General features: G+C 36.5%; 1 protein-coding gene across 9 annotated transcripts in view; it reads left to right on the forward strand.

Annotated features, from left to right (window-relative positions):
- The window catches only part of kcnab2b (potassium voltage-gated channel subfamily A regulatory beta subunit 2b), a 51506-nt gene extending 30894 nt beyond the window's left edge, over positions 1 to 20612 (forward strand). For 6 of the 9 annotated variants that reach the window (XM_043224684.1, XM_043224683.1, XM_043224685.1 and 3 more), the window contains 14 exons: positions 4436 to 4479; positions 4594 to 4631; positions 5149 to 5228; positions 6546 to 6590; positions 7451 to 7495; positions 8225 to 8268; positions 8378 to 8464; positions 9827 to 9871; positions 11472 to 11557; positions 12659 to 12778; positions 12893 to 12988; positions 14355 to 14475; positions 17811 to 17899; positions 18887 to 20612. In XM_043224684.1, coding sequence (XP_043080619.1) covers positions 4436 to 4479; positions 4594 to 4631; positions 5149 to 5228; positions 6546 to 6590; positions 7451 to 7495; positions 8225 to 8268; positions 8378 to 8464; positions 9827 to 9871; positions 11472 to 11557; positions 12659 to 12778; positions 12893 to 12988; positions 14355 to 14475; positions 17811 to 17899; positions 18887 to 18976 — 1030 coding nt within the window. In that variant the 3' untranslated portion in view covers positions 18977 to 20612. The remainder of the gene's footprint in view (positions 1 to 4435; positions 4480 to 4593; positions 4632 to 5148; positions 5229 to 6545; positions 6591 to 7450; positions 7496 to 8224; positions 8269 to 8377; positions 8465 to 9826; positions 9872 to 11471; positions 11558 to 12658; positions 12779 to 12892; positions 12989 to 14354; positions 14476 to 17810; positions 17900 to 18886) is intronic. The other 3 variants (XM_043224678.1, XM_043224676.1, XM_043224681.1) reach the window with 1 other exon arrangement.

Genomic DNA, 20612 nt, shown 5'->3' on the forward strand with positions numbered 1-20612 from the left:
CAAGTTACTTTCAAATTAGTTTCAACTACAGATGTCAACAGAGAGCCCAGAACTCAATAGTGCACCCTTTTGCTGCGTTGTGACTTTCACCTCTACCAAAATTTGTTGAATGTGCATGTGTGTGTGTTTTTTTTTTTGATAACTCCTTAATACAACAATAATCCTGTGCAGCATTGTTTCCGTAGTGACTTTATCCCCTAAGTTCATAGATATTTACTCCATAACCATTTCTCAGCAAAGATTTGCCCAAAATTGTGATATTCTGGCACCCCATGTGGAGTGTTTGGGCAGGGAGGAGTGGGCCCCTGTGGGGATAAGATTACTCATTTTGATAAAGTGCCCATGCCTCCTAGGCAATATCGTGCCTGTAGTTCTCTAGTGAAGCGTAGCCTACAAAACCCTCGTTGATGCTTCCTCCTTCTGGTTTCCTAAGTCTTCTTAACGCTTTGTCTTTTACTTCCTTCATATCCTTTCTATCTTTTTACCATACTACTCGTGCCCCCAGCCTTTCTTATGTAACTATGTTGCATACCTTCCTACTTTTTCACTTAAATCCCTTTTTTAGTCTGGAGTGATGAAACGGTGAATATACTGTCTTTTTATCTTGTGTGAGTGTATCTTGCTTGAAAGTTCAGGCTTGATATGACGAAAACATTCTCAGAGGGATTCCTGGTGGCTCACTCTACATTGAATGTGTGTGAGGTCAAATGTGTGTTGTGAACTGTGCGTGTATCGCTATTCTTAACCCCTCGAAAGCCCTGGGTGTTTGCTCATCTGCCATGATAATGAGCTTGTATGAGTGTGTGTGTTCTTTAATTGAGACATCTGCTGTCTGGGTCGGCTGTAGGGCTGAAGAGCAGGACACCGTAGGGCAGTTTTGGAGTCTGGAGTCAAACCGTGCCGTGTTGTACAGGTCAATGACGAATAAATGACGAATAGCAGTGTTTATTCATGATAAGGCAAAGGAAAAAATCAGGTCTCAAAAAGTGAAAAGTTAGTTTAATTTGATTTCAAAAAAGTCTTCAAACTGTAAAAATGTTTTGTGGTTTAACTATAGATTAAAATAATATAATATATAATTTGTTTTATAAATTTTTTTTTTTTTTTTTTTTTTTTTTTTTTTTTATTTACATTTTTCTCCCCTATATTTGTTGCACAACATGGCTTTCATTTGGAAAAGTTTTTTTTTTTTTTTTCAAATATTAATATGCAGCAAAGCACTTTTTAATATATTAACTGATCTGCACAAAAAATGAGCATAATTTCATTGACCTTATAAACTTGCTGTGCAATCTGTTATTAAATAATCTGCATTGCTAATTATAAACACTCAAGATTGCCTAAATGGCCAACCGTGAGCTCACAGTTCAGCACTATCCTGTTACTGTACCTCCATCAAATGCTGTGATAGTGTAGGTAGGCATTGTGCTGCATTAAGAGACCCATTTTGATCTGTGGTAAAGGCCCTGTCGACATCCATTAACGAATTCCAAAGATTAGTGGAGCAGGCCCAGCGTTTCCCACACATGCAGCCTCAGCCAAGTGCAGTTCTCTGGGGATATACTGAGAGAGTTTCTTCTCTCAATGTGAACGGGCCTTTTAAACACCCATACACTGCTGAGTAGCTTCACCTTAGAAGATCAGGAAAGCTTGGTTTGTTTAAAGGCATGGTAAGTTATTGATTGCACACTTTATATGATGATTGATTTTAGTAATGGGTTTTCCAAGTATACTGTTAGGTTGTAAGATCCCTGGCTAATAAACTAGAAACACTCTGGACTACGCATCTTACTTTACTGCATTCTAGACAAACAGAACAGTATTGATCATTTATTAGTTTATTGAGTTTCTCAGGGTGCTGCTCGATTACATTCAACCCTTTTAGGTTTTGAACCAACAATCATGAATCAGTCTACATTGGTTATGTAGCATGTTTTTGACTGCCAAAAGAGTTGCTTGGCTGTGAAACAGGCTACTCGAGTTACCTTTAGTTACATTAAACTTTACCTTTGAGATTCACAATATAATTATAGGGAAAGACTTGTGAGGTAGAGTAGAAGTTTTAAGGAAACCCCAGGTAGGGGTTCAATGAGAGAGCCTTTAACTAAGAGGGGACGTAAATGTCCTTTTATGGAACAAAAACATAAATTATCTATGGTTTGAATTGTTTTTTTAAAGGGTATATTGTAGCATTAATTTATTAAAAACAGAAGCACTAAAGTGTTGTTTATGAAAATAAAAAAGAAAGATATTAGTAATTTTTTCATGCTCATAGACGATGTCTGCCTCTATTCTATTCTATTCTATTCTATTCTATTTGTTTATTAACAAAGGGATTCTCAAACTGGGTTTGTAAAGTAACTGTAGGGGTTGGTAAAAAACATTATTGAATAGAAAATGTTTTAAATATACATATATTTATTGCATTAAAAAACTGAATAATAGTGACACAGAAAGAAGATTCAATATTTTATTTGATTAACTGAATATTATGAAAATTGGCATTAGAACACACATTTGATTATTGGTGCTTCAGACTACGCGAGTAATATTAAATGCTTATCCCAATTTGCATTTTAGTCATTTAACCACAAACGGGAACATTCTCTCCAATAATATGTTCTACAGTTTGCTGCGTTCCATAATTAAAGAGGGCTAAAGACGTGCTTGACTGTCTCCCTGCTCTCTGGTTGCAGCCGCGGTCTTCTAGCACCAGCAAATAGTCTTAAATGTTCAGCACGACACCACTGTACTGCCAGAGAGGAGCTTGTGTCTTGTTAGATGGAAAGATCAATTATGTGAGCATGTACAGGGCTTTGCACATCAGTTTGAGCCTCATCAGCAGGTGGCCAGTTCACCTTCACAGGCTGGTCAATGGATCTCCCATCCTGTAACTCTATCTCCATCAAACCAGTTAAAAATTCATCACTGGTTTTCAGGACCTCCATGCTCACTGATAATTTGATTTGAGTTGATAAGTTCTCCGCTGATGTTCTGTTCAAAGCCACTTGGAGGTGACATCGATGACAGCCTGTTTACAGGAAATAGATACACTATACATGCATCGAACACAGGCCTTTATTCAGAATCTACACTCAACAACAAGTGCATATTAGTGTATACAGGTTATAGTATATTGGCTAAGCCATTATGTACTGTACATTTATTGATTATAGTTGATTATTCATTCAAATTTGTCACAAGAGACAGCTCGTTTCATTAGCGCCATCTTAAAGACCTTAAAGTTCCTGAGCAACGTCAGAGAGAAGAGCACATATGAAGATGGTGCTGGAGCTAATATTTCTAGATTTCTAGCATGCGAATCTAGCAGTATGTGCTATTGCTCGCCAGCAATTCATTGGCTAGTATTAGCACAGGCATTAACATCCCTGATAGCACATATACCTCTGAGAGACATCTGTTTGATGTGTTTACATCTGGAAGATGATTTTTTTTTTTTTTTAGAGTGCACGCTTATCTGCAATCTGTCTCTCGGATGTCTCCTGTCAGACATTAAACAGAAATTTGCTTTTCAAATGAAGTGCTGTTTAACAGACATCTTGCAGATTTATCTCACTATTGAGACTGCTTAATTTGGTCTCTTCAAAATAACTTAATTCGTTTACGTTGAAGTTATATTAATTAATTCTGTTTTATTAAATCATGCAATTTCGAGACATTTTTGTCAGTGTGTGATGAAAACATGCCTGGAGGATATGGTACAGTAGAAATGTCTCTCAAGGGTAAATTCACGACTCTTGATTGGTTTCTTCTGGGAAATGTTATGCCTTTTCATAAGCGTTGCTGTGCTCTTCTAAAAGGTTTTAAACATCTTTTTTATTTGAAAACCACAAAAAGGTCTTTTAAAGCAACATATTTGTTTTGTGCCAGTCATAAATTGCTTCTCAATCCTTCAAATAAGAATCAAAAGCTCACTGAAAAGCTGTAATTATAAAGGCAGCCTGAGTCCTTGACTGTGTGGTCTTATATAGTAATCGCTCAGCACTGTAACCTTGGCTCTTTGCAAACTGAAAAGATATCGAACAAAAGATCCAGGTGGTCTTCTGATTGGTTCATGAGGCTGAAGGTACTGTAGTGCTGTATCCAAGCTGGATTTTACTCCCTCTTGCTCTCTGCGTGTGAGTGGGAGTTACAAACAAAGACTGCTACAGTACACATGTAGCCTATGGCCCAGGTTACACATAATGAAAACACAATGAGTTCAGATTTATTCATAACTGTGCTGCTGACCACAGGGCACAAATACGATATACATCATTAGATCAGTTTGAAACATTACAAAGTGCACTTTATGCATCACAATACATTTGTTTATGCATTACATTGAAACACGTTATTATTGGTTGTATTTCATTTTACCATGTGACTTAAACTGTTTGCTTTTTTTTTTTTTTTTTTTTTTTTTTTTTTTTAGGAACCTTGGGAAATCTGGCCTACGGGTGTCATGTCTAGGATTGGGTGAGTAATATGCAATGTGTACTATTCCTATCAGAAATGTAGCTTATTCACTCTTCTAGTATATAATACTGCATGTGTCACTCTGACATTACCTTATACATTCTCTCTCTTCAGGCACATGGGTGACATTTGGTGGTCAAATAACCGATGAGGTAGAGTTTTCTTGGATTTTTACTGGGCATAATGCTTTTGTAGCGAAGCATAAACACCCGATAAACATAACATGAACACATGAAAACTATACTTTTAAAGAAATAATTCTGTCATCATTTACTCACCCTCATGTTGTTCCCAACTTGTATTAGTCTTTTTCTGATGTTTAACACCCCATTCATTTCCATAGTAGGCAAATAAATATAATGAAAGTCAGTGGGCACCAACAAGTTTGATTACCAGCATTCTTCAAAATATCTTTTTATACCCAGCATAAGAAAGAAATCATGACAAAATGTTTATTTATGCCTTTAACTTTCCCTTAAAGTGTAGCTTTAATCCATCTCTATTGTACAGCAGCTAAACAGCAGCACAGATGCAGTGCAGAATTACAAGCATGTCATCTGAGTTTTGTACGGCTGAAGACAACATAAAGCTCTAATGCCCTCTCAGCTGTCCGTTTTCTCTCCATCTGTGATGTGTCCCCGTCTCTCCTCTCTCTCTGTCTTCTCTCAGATAGCTGAGCAGCTGATGACGGTGGCGTATGAGAACGGTATCAATCTGTTTGACACAGCCGAGGTGTATGCGGCAGGGAAGTGAGTACTCTTTACTGATTTCCCATCATTCATTGCTGCTGCTCTTCATGAGCGATAGGGATTTAAACTTATATATGAGGAGATTAGTAAAGTATTAACTCTAGTTTTAGATTATCTTTTACAGGACTGTATAGACCTACTTTTTACAGATCTGATGAATCTAAAATGCTTTCAGGAAGCCAATATTTATTATGTATATATAAATACACACACACATATATTTATTTGTTTATGTATATAAATTAAAAATGTTTTATATTTTGATTTATGCATTTGTTCATTTTATTTTGCTGAGTTGCTGAATTGTTATACATTACACTAACGTCCATACTTATTACATTACATCTGCTGTTCACTGTATACTTTAGGTATCTATGTATAAGACAGAAGTGAAATATAGTGAAAGAAGTTAGTGTTTTGTCAGCAGAATTCACTTGTGCAAGAAGAGAAAAAGATGGAAAGGTGAATAGCCAGAACCTGCTAGCTTGCAGTAAATTTAGCAGTGGCGTCTTTATTTTCTGCAATGCCGTGGAACTGTAACATCAGGGAATTGCTGATAAAGTTGAGCGGAAATAGCCTGACTCAGTAGAAATCCACGCAACGGTACAAAACGACACTTTAATGAGGCAGACCTCACGCGTGTTAAAGAGCGTAACCTTGTATGTGTTGTCTGTGTGTGAGACATTTTTAATATCTTTTTATGCCACGTCAAGCTGGCGATGAGGCTCGTGCAGCATTATGAAGACAGCAAGTAAACACACGAACTACCCGACCTTTATTACTCGCGCGCATACACTCGTCATCTTCACAAACAGTGGATTTGCTCACCTGGACTGCTAGAAATACGAAGACTAGTATTGTTCGTGAGTTTGTCTGAGGACATCTGCTGCCCTCTTGAGCCCACGATACAATAGCGCTTCATTTGTTACAAGCTGTCACAAGGACTCACATTCTCGCAAAGGGATGATGAGGCCTGATGGGAGAACCATTCATGAAGAACACATTGGTCCTGAGGGCAAAAATGTAACATCTGTCATTAGACGCTCTCCCTCCCTTTCAGTCTATCCTCTTTTTAAAAATCTGCTCACAGGAGGGAAAAAAAAACATGAAGTATTTTGCCTGTGTTTACACTGGGAGTTCCTTTCAGATTGCTGTAAAGTGAATGCTTCATTAGCTTAATTCTCCAGAAGCTGAGAACGGGGAATCCCCCAGTGTAGAGGACGCTTTTGCTCACCGACTGTGATGTAAGTAAGTGAGGAAGAGGAGGGGGTTTAGGCTAAAATGATAGCATTATAACTGCTTCTTGCTTTCTTGCAGGGCTGAAATGGTTCTCGGCAGTATCATCAAGAAGAAAGGATGGAGGTAAACAGATTGATTTGCTGTTTTTAAGGGTTCAGAACGCTATGTTTGTGTGCCCTTTCTCCTTCAGACTGTCAGGATAACTGCTGACTTGATGCTTGCTTGTACCTTGCAGCTCCTGTTAGTTTGTGAATGACTAATGTGGAATTTGCACTTAAGGGGACATTAACTTTTATTCATCCTACCATTCACTGTATGCAAGCACTGAGGCGAAAAGCCACTTCCCTCTGGGGAAAGATGTCTAATTTTGGACCCTAGATTTTGCCCTTTTTAGAAACATGGCATGACTGCAGTTTCAAGTATTCAAAAAAATCATCTCTTGGGAGAGGAAAACATTTTAGCATGAAAATTCTGCAAAAGCCCCTTATTTAGATCAACTTCTGCAATGAAGTGTACTTTTTTTTTAACAAAAGAGATTATTTAAAATCCAAAATTATAATATGTATTCTAATCTAGAATTAAAAACATTGCAATCCATATTGTGATTAGAATAAAATAATTTATCATGCACACACACACATATAAACACACTGTTATTTATAATAAATTATTTGTATTTTATTTGTTATACAAAAAGGTTAATACATCTAGGGTTTAAAAAGTTCACCAGGGCTGTTTTTTTATGCAGCTTAATAAAAAAATAATATATAAAAACATATAAATATAAAGGATTTTAGTTTACTTTAAAACTAAAATAAAAAACCCTGACAATTATGTTCAAATACAGTGGTTCTTGGACTTTTCATTAACTGGACTACAGTGTAATTTCCTGCATCCTAACCTAATGTCTTTGTTTACCCATCATGATGGCCCGGCCTGGCCTTTGTTTCGCTTTCAAACACTTTGTCTCCTGTGTTTCATAGACGTTCCAGTTTGGTCATCACCACAAAGATATACTGGGGTGGAAAGTAAGTGCTGTGCTTATGTGTGTGTGTGTGTGTGTATGCGTCAGAAAGAGGTTAATGATGATTCATACCTTCCCCTGACTGTGAGAGCAACAGAGGAAGCAGGTTAATGATAGTCTCTTTCATAGGAGTGCGAGAGAAGCTGTGTGTGGGATATAGTAAGGGAAGTCCTGCAGACCCTCACTGGAGAATGATCCAGGTCGAACCCTCCCCCTCTGAGCTGTGCTCTTTCACTCAGGGCAAATTAAAGGCCAAAGCCGAGCACTGATGTGAGGTCACCATCAAACATTAATGGGTTTAAATTGCCGCTGTGCTTACATTTTTATATTAATTAGTCTCACACATAGAGAATCAGTGGCCATATTAAATGTGACCTTAAGTAAATTTACCTGAGAAAGATCAGATTATTATGTGTGCACCATTATGTATTATGACATAAATTTGAGTGGATTATTTGGGGGGAGGGGACTTGGTTCTAGAACATAGACTATATGATCTGATGTATGTGAACAGAGAGAAGTCTGTATTTTCACCAGAAGATTAAGATGGCATTTTCATTAAAAATAATAAGGTCAAAAGAATCATTCACAATGAGGTCAATAGCAAGACTTTAGAAAATAGAGGTGAATTTACATCTTGTTTTAAAAACACATCGTAAGCGTAAGTAATAAACTTCAGTTCAATTTAGTAATACTTACATTTGTAAATGTCATATTCTTGCTTGTTTTTCAGAGCAGAAACCGAGAGAGGCTTGTCCAGAAAGCACATAATAGAAGGTAAGTTGTGTTAAAAATAATAATGATTGTAGATAAATTAACAGAGAAATGTAGGGAAAAGAAATTCACACTTTAGCTTTAAATAGTCTTTGTTTCTGTTGGCTTTCAGGTCTAAGGGCGTCACTGGAGAGACTTCAGTTAGAGTATGTGGACGTAGTGTTTGCTAACAGACCTGACCCCAACACGCCAATGGAAGGTAGGTGATCTTGATGGGATGCTGGGATAGTTTTTGCATCTTTGACTCCCAGCACTGGAATGGCTCACTTAACAGCTTTGCACTGAAGCATGGGACTATATCAGACCAATTCATAAAAGAGATAAAACACGTTGAGACCAATAGCAGAGAGTCGTTTCGCCTTTAAGGTGCAAAAGTTCCAAAAATAGTCTAATCGTCTCATTCATTTTATAATAAACTGTCATACGGAATAATTAATTGTGTGTCTCAGAAGGTTGAGCAGTGAATGGAGCATGTTGTCTAAGTGTGCTGTCAGGATGATTCAAGCTTGCATCACAGCAGTTGCATCCATTATGCATTTAATGGTTGAGTCAAGTTGTAATTCAGTCGAGGAAGAGTGCATGCTTTCGCTTTGGAGGGTTTTACAAACGTATTAAGTGGACTAGTACATTTACAACACATCGCAGTAGATCTTTCATTATAGAAAGTAATGGTTTAGAGGGCTAAACAACCAAAGCAGCATGACTGAAAGGTTTTAGGTTACTTAGTATATTCACAGCATTATAGCATGGTAGTTTTAATGGAGTCAGACCAATATGTTTTTGTCCCCACATTACTTTAAAGTCTTGATTGGTTAATAATGCTCCTCACTTTAAGAATGGTGAGATATTAAAAGTACAAGGTCAATTTAAGTTAAGCTCAGTTTACATTATTTGGGGCATAATTTTCATAATAAGTCAATTTGGATTTGCCTCTCAGTTCCTGGAAGGCCACAGCTCTGCAGAGTTTATCTCCGTCCAGCTCAAAGTCACACCTGCTTGGATGTTTCTAGCAATCTTGAAGAGCTTGAATAGCTGGATCAAGCGTGTTTGATTAGGGTCTGAGCTGAACTGTGCGGAGCTGTGGCCTTCCAGAAACTGAGTTTGAGACCAATGTGCTAAAATCTTACAGCGAGGTACTTATAATGGATGTTCAATGGAATGGTAAAATACTCACAAAATGCTGATCTAGACAACTTAGCAGCTCAAATAATGCTTGCATTTTAAGAGAACAATTAAATCTCTTTGGTCGCATTCAACTGCATTGTAACTTCCTCAATGTAACCTGTATTTTTAGCTTTTACTGAAGAAAATGAGGGATGGGAAATTAATTTTTGACAGTACCATGCTGTACAGCTGTGAGGGGTATGTGGACAGATTGAGACTGAGCCTGTTGCTTCTGAGGTCATGGTTGCTCGTGCTTGTGCACAGACCTCGTTAGTTCAAGCGTGGATTTGCAGAATCCGCTCTGGTCCTTTTTTTTTCTTCTTCTTCATAAATTTCATTCCATTTGCTGGTTGGTAAACCTCTTTTCACAGTCTTTTGTTTGTTTGTTTATCACCAGGAGATCCATTTAACACTTCAAAATCAAGAACATTCATCATAGAAGGTACATGGTACCCTCAGTGAGAATTTTGACCTCCTGTCTCCAAAAGCATTTTATGGCTTTGATTTGTGATAGTTTGCCCTCTTTTCCTGGTGTGAGAAACCTGACCGTGTCCATAAAATGCTGAAGATTTCCAGAAGTTCCTATTAAACCTTGTATGCCGTAGAATGAATGATTTCTTTGACTATCTTGTCCATCTTGCAAGTGAAATTTGGAGAAGGTCATTGCATTTTTTTTATCCATTTCTATCATTTATTTTTGTTGATGAATATTTACCATTCATTCCATTTTAATATCTTCTCCATTATTCATTTTTCCTAGAAATGCACTTATGTAGATTTTGAGTGGGTCAGTTTTTGGGCTTCGCTTGTTTTTTGTTTGTTTTATTTCCTGTCAGTTCAGACATGAATAGAGTCGCATATATTATTCATATTAATATTGTCGTGATAAGTATGATAAAACACTTTAACCTGCTTCTGCTTATACTATGCTTTAGCCTAACATTTAGATTTTCTTAAAGCCAAAAGAAAAAAAAATCATAATAATTTTTTGCAAGATGATCCTCAGCTTCCCTGCATGTGAATCTTTTATTACTGCAAGTGGCTGTTCTCTTTTTTGCATGTGTCTGTCATATTTTGTCTGTCTACTAATTGTTTACACTGATATTATTCACAAATCTTCAAAAATACTTGTAAAGTGCTACTGGTAAACTGCAAAAATTCTACCATATGAACACAAAGGTTGTCTTCATATGTTAGTATAGATTGGAAATTTGATTTAGCAAAGATTTGTGAATGCTGTCCTTTCCTGCCTGCAGTATTTTACTTACTAATTAATTGGATGATTTGCCATATGATCTTTTTGATTATGTATGTCTTTTTTTGCAGTTCAATATGTGGGAATTTCTTGTGGTGTGGCCTCATTATTAAACAGAAAATATAGAAATGTGTATGAGTAAATATATTAGCATCTAAAAAATATTCCGTAGAGCCACCAAATGCATTTTTAAACAAGTAGCTTTTTGGAATTCTTTAAAATGTTGCTAATCTAAACTTTTTTGAGAATTTAAGTCTGAAGGATGGAGACCTGCTACAATTTTTAACATTTTTTTTAATCCATTTATCTGCTTCCTTCCTCATAATAGGGTGTTGATGCAGCAGTGTATAATAATCTCATGACATGAAATAGATTGTAGGCTGGGCCGTGGAAAATTGCTCTTCTGCTAAATGTCAATGAAATGCAGCGTTGTGGAGATGTCACGCAGTCCGGAGTCGCCCTCTGATTTATTTTCCAGCCACTGAGAAACTCTTTGAGTAGACTTACTATAACATGCATAACCTTCAGGCCATTTTTAATGCTCTGTCACTTTGTATAAAGAAAATATGAATAATGGCCTTTGTTGCTCTTAGCCTTTCTCCAAATCTACTTCTGCTCCACTTCTGTTACTTTACTGTTATATTCGTCCTTGTTTTTTTACTGGCTAGGTTTATTGCGGTGGTCTTACTATCTCTCAGATACTCTCTTATCACATCTGCTTTTGTTCCTCGATCCCTCAGTAGCTGAGTGTTGTCCGGACTTTGATAGTTAATATTGTGATTGGCAGAGACGGTTCGAGCGATGACCCATGTGATTAACCAGGGCATGGCCATGTATTGGGGCACGTCCCGCTGGAGCTCCATGGAGATTATGGTGGGTTTGAAAGAACAGTGAATTGTTTTTGCTTTTTTTTCAGTAAGGTGAATGTTATATACAATAAGTTTTCAGGTTGTTTCAGCGTCTCATTTGTTGTCAGTGTATTTACACAAGCATTATGCTAAATCATTTAATTCAGCCACAACTTACATACACATCTGCATCTTTTGACATTATAATGATAAATGACATTTGTCATTTGACATTTTATCATTTCGCTCTTATGTATGCAAAAAAAAAGGAAATATTCCCTCTCAGTAATAAAGGTACATAAGCTGTCGCTTTTGTACATATTAGTACTTAAAGTACACATATTTGAACCTAATATATACACTTAAGGCACCAAAATGAACCTTTAGGTACAAATATGTACCTTTTGAATGACAACTTTTGTAACTTTATTTCTGAGAGTGTGTGTGTGTGTATATATAACATATTATATAAAGATACACACACATAATCACCAAAAATTATTATTTTGTTCCTTTGTTTTAGTTAGTCGTAGATACATTATACTAAATTGTTCCTCATTTTATTTAATCATGGTCAAATTTGCTCCCTTTTTTGAGTAAATTTGGGACATTGTGCTAATTCGTTCACTAGTTTTAGTAAATTGTGGCTATAATGTATAATTTGTTAACTGTTTTTAGTAAATTTTGGCCACTTTATACTAATGTGCTACATTGTTTAAGTAAATTGTGGCACACTGTAATTATTTGGTCGCTAGTTTTAATAAATCATGACTATGCTGTATTAATTTGTTCTCTTGTTTTAGTAAATTATGACTATATTGTACTTAATTAATGGTCACTAATTAAACATCTGCTCTGTTGTTAGGCCAATGACTGAAAATGTTAAACAACTTTCACCTATTTACATGACACATTAAAATGTAAAAGTAGAAAGACTGAAATAGTATTTTATTGTAAAACATCCTCCAGTTATCTTTTGTTTGTTTTATATACAAACAGAAAAGAAATCAGTTTACAGTGTGCATACAGGGACCTGCTTTTAATCTGTACTCTGTACGCGCATATAAATGGCTTGTTCTATTATGAGCAGCTGTGAATCCGTGTATTGTATTTGTATGTTTTTCAGGAGGCGTACTCAGTGGCACGACAATTTAACCTGATCCCACCCGTCTGTGAGCAGGCCGAATATCACATGTTTCAGAGAGAAAAAGTGGAAGTACAGTTGCCAGAACTCTTCCATAAGATTGTGTGTGTGTGTGTGTGTGTGTGTGTGTTTGTTTGTTTTTGCCTGAAATGAAAATGAAATGGAAATGAAATGAAGTTCTGGAGTTGTTGTAATGGTGGCTGGTTCGTTTGAGCAGGTGTGGGAGCCATGACGTGGTCTCCACTGGCCTGCGGAATCATCTCAGGGAAGTATGACAGCGGTGTGCCTCCTTATTCCAGAGCCTCTCTCAAGGTATTCCTCGTCGTGCGTTACGCCCTGTCCTGGCTGTTGTTGTTGGTGGTCTTCATTGATGACAGTGTGTGTGATTTAAATGAAGGCCTTGCTTGAGTTTTTTTTTTTTTTTTTTTTTTCTATCACTGTATTGGATTGTGAAGAGCTCCAACTCACTGTGCATTCATCTCGCGTGTGGATGAATGCTCAAACCTTCGCGTTTCTGTTATATAGTGATTTTCCATACATATCTTTACACACAGCCATTGAGTGCTTTTGATTTCTAAAAGATTTTTTTTGCTGTACATTATTGCATTGTGCGCATAAGAATACATACAGATGCAGGTGGACTGCAACACATGGCCAACATGTCAATAGCAGATTCGGCCGATGTACACATGAACATTTGTAAATATGCATAAATGGCATGATAATACATGATTGACAACAAAATTAGAAATGAAAAATAAAATAACATCAAAATGTATACATGGTGTATACTGTACACATTCCGTTGAAAAGTATTCCAAAAATGAAAAGTGGTGTATTGTGTATTTTCAAATTTTTCAAGTTTAGAATTAATTAGCAGAATTGCAGTTTTGGGAGTGACATTTAATCTGCAATTATTCACATTAAACTAAAATCAACATTAGCATTTAAAAGTCTGTTTAAAGGTCTGTTGTTTAAAAATGACATTTAAGATTACACTTGTAATGTTAATAATCAATTAAACAAATTATCATTAAACCAATTTAGTACCTTTTAAATTTTCTATTCTTCAAAGATAAAAAAATGTATCATTGTTTTAACAGAATTTTTTGGGGGGCACCAAATTAGCATATTAATCTGATTTCTGAAAGACATTTAAAGATTAATGATACTGAAAAGTCAGCTTTGCTTATTACAGCAATCTATTTTAAATTGTATTAAAATAAAAAAAGGATTTATTTCATTTTAATGATATTTCATAATATTACCGCACTCTTCATGAGAAAGACAGACTTTTTTAAACAAACAAAATCTTACGAAACTATTACTATTACAATTTTGAATTTTGAAATCTGAAAAACAATACTTTTTTGTGATCCGTGAACACATTATTTTGTGTGTGCTTTTGTCTAGCAGCCAGTAGCATAAATTGTAGCATTCTACAGTTCTCGTTGAGCAAACGTTTGAGAAGTATCATGTTCACCACCTTTGGGCTTCTGGCACCCCTCATATTCACATCAGCACCCGCTCATAAAACATGTCCCTGTGGCTGTGTGTGCAGATATCATCCATTCCATCATTACTTCACAAACACAATGAATATCCAGCAGCTATTCCTGTGGCTCATCAGCCGGTGGCGTGTGGCTCTCTGAGCAGGTGTGCTGTCTGTTTGAAACAGGGCTACCAGTGGTTGAAGGACAAGATCCTGAGTGAGGAAGGCCGCCGTCAGCAGGCGAAGCTGAAAGAGTTGCAGGCCATTGCGGAGCGGCTGGGCTGTACGCTGCCCCAGCTGGCCATCGGTAATACTGCCCGGGCCATGCTGCTCTCTCTCTTTCTGTCTGTCTGTCTGTCTGCCTGCCTGGAGCTCAGGACAGGCTGTGTGTCCTCGTCTCCTGCTTCCGTCCCGTGTCTTGTTGTCTGGGGTCTTGTGTTGGCAAACTTGTTAAATGTCTGTTTCTGTTCCTGAACTTTTTCAACCAATCAGAGTTTTTTTCCTTTCACTGACCTAATGCCATGGGATAAGGTTTGGTTGATCAACATGGCTGGTAAATAAATTTCACCTGGTCCTTGCCTCAAGACTTTAGTTGTAAGTGCCTTAAATGTTTTGCTTAAAGGGATATTTCACCCAAAAAATTTTTTTCGTTTACTTACCCTCAAGCCATGGTAGGTGTATCTGAGTTTTTTATTTATTGATGTTTTTCAATTGATGTACCAGAGTTATATTAAGAAATACCCTGGCTCTTCATAGCTTTACAATGCAGTGAATGTGGTCAAGCTTTCGAAGTGCATCCAGCTATCAATAAAGTGTTTCACATGGCTCTAGGGAGTTACTAAAGACCTTCTGAAGTAAGGCCTATTCGTGTAATCCATATTTAAAAACCTCTACCTTTTACTAATGTACATTGAAAATAGAATGGCATTTACTAGAGATTAAGTTTGAAAATATTGTTTTTTCTTACACAAATGCATCAATTTGCATCACTTCAGTTCATGTGGAGCATTTTTTATGATAGATGGATGAACTTTTTTTAGGCTTCAAAATCCCCATTCACAGCAATTATAAAGATTGGAAGATCCAGGATTTTTGTAATACAACCACAATCGTTTTTGACTGAAAGCAGAAAGTCATACACACCTAGAATATCATGAGAGTGAGTAAATCATAAGGGTAATTAAAATGTTTAGGTGACCTATCCTTTTGAGGCACTTAAGGCAGGAATACAGTGCACAATTTTTGCCCAGATTTGTGTCCGAATTTGCAGTCTGGTCTTTAAACTAGAGGATTCAATGATAGTTGGTGAAAGTCAGAGACAGTTTGCAGATTTTGGGCAGTGGGTGTTGACTAAAAACTAGCATTGTGTGTGTTGGGAACAGACTTGAATTTTTGTCACTTCAGACTTCCATAATCTATAAAGGGCGGATCGTATCAAACATACTTGATATTTTCCACAGATTTGAAAATGCATTGTTTATATTTCTCTTCATCAAGAAGGTTCATGTTTCTGTGCGAGTTTGTTGTGTTTGCAATGTATAATAGTGTGTGATCTTTAGCCGTTCACTCTGTATGTACACAGGAAGTGTATGATGCACAGTGTATTAAAATCTGCTTATTAATATCCCGTTTTCCAGCTTTTAGTAGTAAGAAAACTAGATATACATAAGAATTATTGCTGCCATTTTATTTTAAGGTGTCCATAATAGATGGTAATTACCTAGTAAGTACTTAGCAGTAGCCGTTGTTCATGCATAAAACAAAATGTACTTACCGTGCAACTAAGTTATCAAACAGTTTGTTCCTACAGTTTATAATTATGTCGATGTAATAGGCAGCTACTGTTACACGTTTGTAACAAGTCTTTGTAACACAGCTACTTATGTAACCAAAGGATTGTCACATACGTGCTTAAAAATACCTTTCTAATTACATTACAATTACAGAATATTACACCGACATAAGCTATTTAAAATAAAGTGTAGACTGTACTAAAGTGTGAGTAGCTGTGTAACAGACTCGGTCTGTTAAATATGTGTAACAGTAGCTGCCTGTTACATCTACATAATTACAAACTGTAATTACAGGCCGTTCCATAACTTGGTTTTATTTCATGTAAGTACAAAGGCTATCACTAAGTACATAATTACGTAATTAATCTGTATTATGACTCCTTAAAATAAAGTTTTGCTTAATTATTCTTTAGATGGACAGTGAGTATAATTAAAAACAGATTTATTGTCTTTTGCATACAAATGGAAAAAAAGCTACCATTGAGGTGGTCTTTTTTCGCAGTTCTAAAATGTACTATTAAGATGTACTCTTAAAGTACTATTGCACACCCTTTAGGGGTATGCAATACATATTTAGGGGTATTACCTGTGATGCTTTGCATTATTATTTGTTGTTTAGGTGGTCTCGTCTTGTTTGAGTGGGTTGTTCTTGGCCAGTGTAAGTTATAATATGGACCAGACTAAAATTCAGAAGTTCCCCAATGTGAAAATGTCAGTCTTAAAGCTAAACCTGTCCCAGAAGCACAGAGGTCAGTGTTTACTTTATAGGAACAACAAGTGATGTTAATCCATAATGTGTCCTAAACACATGAATCACATAAAGCTCATGACTGTTATTAATCAAAGGGGAAACCGCACAGATGATTGCAACATTTTAGATTAGGTTTCCCTGTGTAGCTTCGGATTTTGTTGCTTGTATCCACGCTAGCGTAATCATTTATATGACCTTCTTTAATAGAGCAGTAAAGGTCAGCGTAACAGCAGGGGTTCGTAACTGCAGAACAGATACACTTAATGCGCTTGTGTATCTATTCTTGTTGTGATGGTTTTAATATGATGAGAGTTTCTGCAACTTCAAAACATCAAAGTTAACATTAAATTGCCCCTATCATGGAGTTTTGACATTGACCTTTCACGCAGTTTGTAACATAGCTCTAAGCGCTCTAAATCCTCCTGAAAATGTTTAAATCTGAAAATGCACCGTGTATAAAGTTGATTCAGAATCAACTCTGAATCATTAAAAACGAGTACCAAGAAACGAGTCATGTTGACATTGATGACCTTGCATGCATGTCAAAATGTTGTGAACTCCCAAAACCAAAATATGAACCTTCCATAACCCATAATAGGGGCACAGCTCAGTTTACTTTTATAATGTTAATTATGTCTGAGTGAATAAAAATGTTGTGGACTTACTGTATAGACAAAGAACAAGCATGAACTTGAATAAATCGTCCAATCTTAAAACAAGTGCGTTTACTAGCCGGTTAGAGCCTAATAAGCGTGTGTCAGTTGTAATGGATCAAAACTCAAGTTCATTTTTTGAGTTAAAAATGCACCTGCTTCAGCAGTAACTGCATAGTTCAATTTTAATGCCCACACATGTTAGCACTCTGTCAAGTACACCTACCTCTGTCTTTTTGCTGTTCGGTGTTCTGACATTGTTGGTTATATAAAAAGCACCCAGGCCCGAATTGCTTTCATCTCTGCTTAGAAAATCTAATATCTAGAGAATTAGCTCTTTGCCTGAGGCCAGATTTCTGGCTGTGCTTTCACAGTTACAGTTCTAGACTCTTTCTGTCGACTGTTTAGAGAGATGTGAAGTGTCTGTGCTTTGGTGTGTCTGTAGCGTGGTGTCTGAGGAACGAGGGGGTGAGCTGTGTGCTGCTGGGGGCCTCCAGCACTGAGCAGCTGATGGAGAACATAGGAGCCATTCAGGTGAGCCACTTAAAAGCTTTTCGTTCTATTAACAGAAAAACAGCCCACGAAAGGGCTTTCTCGAACAGCAATCGCACAAGAACAATGTGACGTAACAAGCTGTGAAAATGAGCATTACATAATTTATTTTAAGCAGGCTACAGCTTAGTATTTTTTAATTAATGATGAGATTTCAATGTTTACACCAGAAATTCGGAAACAGAAGACAATATAAATGAAATATAAATGCAAATATGTATTATGTAATTACAAAAATAATTCTGGTGAATTTATTTATTTTTCATTACAGAGCATGTAGGGGCTTTAGCAAATATTTGAGGCAATCAATATTTATAAGTGTAAATATACCTCAAAGCCACTGAAAACTTCCACAATTATTGCCCTATAGAAAGCACATTACACACACATTAATAACTTCTGTTTATATATATTTAATTATTATTATTTTTTAGCATTGAATTTTAATACAAACTGCAGTTATAAATAAAACATTTTAAGCAAATAATGTAAAGATTGTAAATCAGTAAGATACATAATAATACAATATAATCACATAAAAATATGAATTTCATTAATAAATAAAAGGGATATTACTATTTTAAAACAACTGTAAAATTATGTATTTTATTATATTACTATTATCAGTGTACAACTCTTTTACTATGTAAAATAAATAAAAAAACTCAGCATAAAAATTTTTATAGTAGTCATGTTTTATAGTACAATAAATATACTAATATTTACAGATGTCTTCTACTTTTTTAAATGCTAAACTATAAAGCTTTTACTTTGTTAGAAAACCATAAGCAGTCCCCTTGTTTGATGCATGTTGCGTTCATAAAATAAAAATAAATCAGTAACTGAAACAGCAAAAATGGAAAAGGTAACATAAACATTACATAATAGTTGCTTATCGAACACATTTTGTTTTTAATGCATTGGTAAACATTGAAAACCGCATTAAACTTGAACCCGTCATTCTTTTAGGTTCTTCCAAAATTAACATCATCAATTATACATGAAGTGGACAGTATCCTAGGCAACAAGCCCTACAGTAAAAAGGACTACCGGTCTTAAAAAGGAAAGCCAGTGACACTGTGTCGACCTGCTTCTTTCTCTGAGATCTGACTGAAAAAACATTGGCACATGGGACCAGCACTGTCACGGGTCCTGCAGGAGACGCCAACTTGCACACTACATGGAGTCTGCCGACATTAGCCTGATAGGAGGCCAAGAAGCGCACGGGCAGAAGGGAAGCATGCTCACGTACAAATCAGCTAGACCGGCTCAAAAAGCAGAACGCCGCTTCAAGAAACCACTGAAATCAAGCGCACCGGCTCGCTTCTTCCTCCCCTTTGAAGTAGTACAGTATTAGAGATCCAGAATTTGTACTTAGTCTAGAAATGCATGAGATCCGCTGGCCATGGCACATGCTCCCCTTCCCCCTACATTTTGGAAAACAAACACATTTGCATACGCTCACAGGAAGTAGTGAAGCTGATGAAGCACTTTGGCGAATGCAGAAAGTTACATGACTTAATAGACTAATAAGGCATTGGATGTTACTAGTTTTACATCGAAATTGTTAGCCAATATAGTGCTTGTTTACAAGACCTCGTTTATACAAGCTACGTCATTTCAGGCTGTGTTTTTGTTTTAAACATAGAACGGGAAGCTATCTTAGAGTTACACATAATAATATATAAAGCTTGGGTTGTTAGACATGAAATAGCTACAGGCCTCAACAAATGTGCAATATTTGAAAGTGTTTGTAAACCGACTGTTCTTTTTTTTCTTTTTGCTTTTAAAACCGTTTTTAACCTCACAGACTATATAAGATTGACATACTGTTCATGTTGCTTAAGCTTACCAAACATAGACAGTAATATAGCAAATGAAAGCTTACGATTATTGATCTAACACAAAGAATAATTATCAAAAAGTATGTGGAAGTTCTGGGGAAAAAACAGGCATTTGTGTCACATTTTTGCTCCGATTAGTACTTGCCACAAACTTCATTATCAGCTTTTAGATGTTAACTTTAAATGATGCGTTAGTGATTAGTTTTGCCTTAACACATTTGTGTCGCCGTCGATTGCGTCATCACGTGATGTGTCGCGTGTAGGTCTCTGCAGGCAACTTAAAGGGAGTTACCAAACCATGGCGTTTTTTTACACCTTGTACCTGATTGGCTGACCTCGTAGTGAGGGTGGGTTTAGGTCATTTTGTTTGCATGATTGAGAAACACCCAGGGGTTTGAAAAGGCCCAGAAATTGAGAAACGCCCCCTTTTGCTCTGCAGAGGCCTTAATCTCCATACGTCTGAAAAGTCCACAATCACAGCTCTCAAAACACACGTTGATCGACATCCTAGCCCCACCGTTATCGACTTCTGCCTTTCCAAACGTGAGGGAGGAGGGCGCCCTGAGCTAGCCGCTCGATCCATACACAGTGGATCACGTTGGACTGAGAGCAAATACAATGATAATTAAGAATTATTCCACCCATGTGTTCAAATTGATGGCCTTTTGTGTAAAATGAGGCAGTTTTTATCAATTTAACCAAACTATGCAAGTATGGTAATGTTTTGAATTCGGGAATGCCCAACCTCTCAAAAATTGGAAAATAGAGACCCCCTAGAGGACACCACGTGACTCTCTACAAGGAAATTTTAATAACCTTTTAAATAAATTATTAAATTAAGGATCCCCTTT

The sequence above is a fragment of the Puntigrus tetrazona genome, chromosome 23 (assembly GCF_018831695.1).
Source record: "Puntigrus tetrazona isolate hp1 chromosome 23, ASM1883169v1, whole genome shotgun sequence".
Classification (NCBI taxonomy): Eukaryota; Metazoa; Chordata; class Actinopteri; order Cypriniformes; family Cyprinidae; genus Puntigrus; species Puntigrus tetrazona.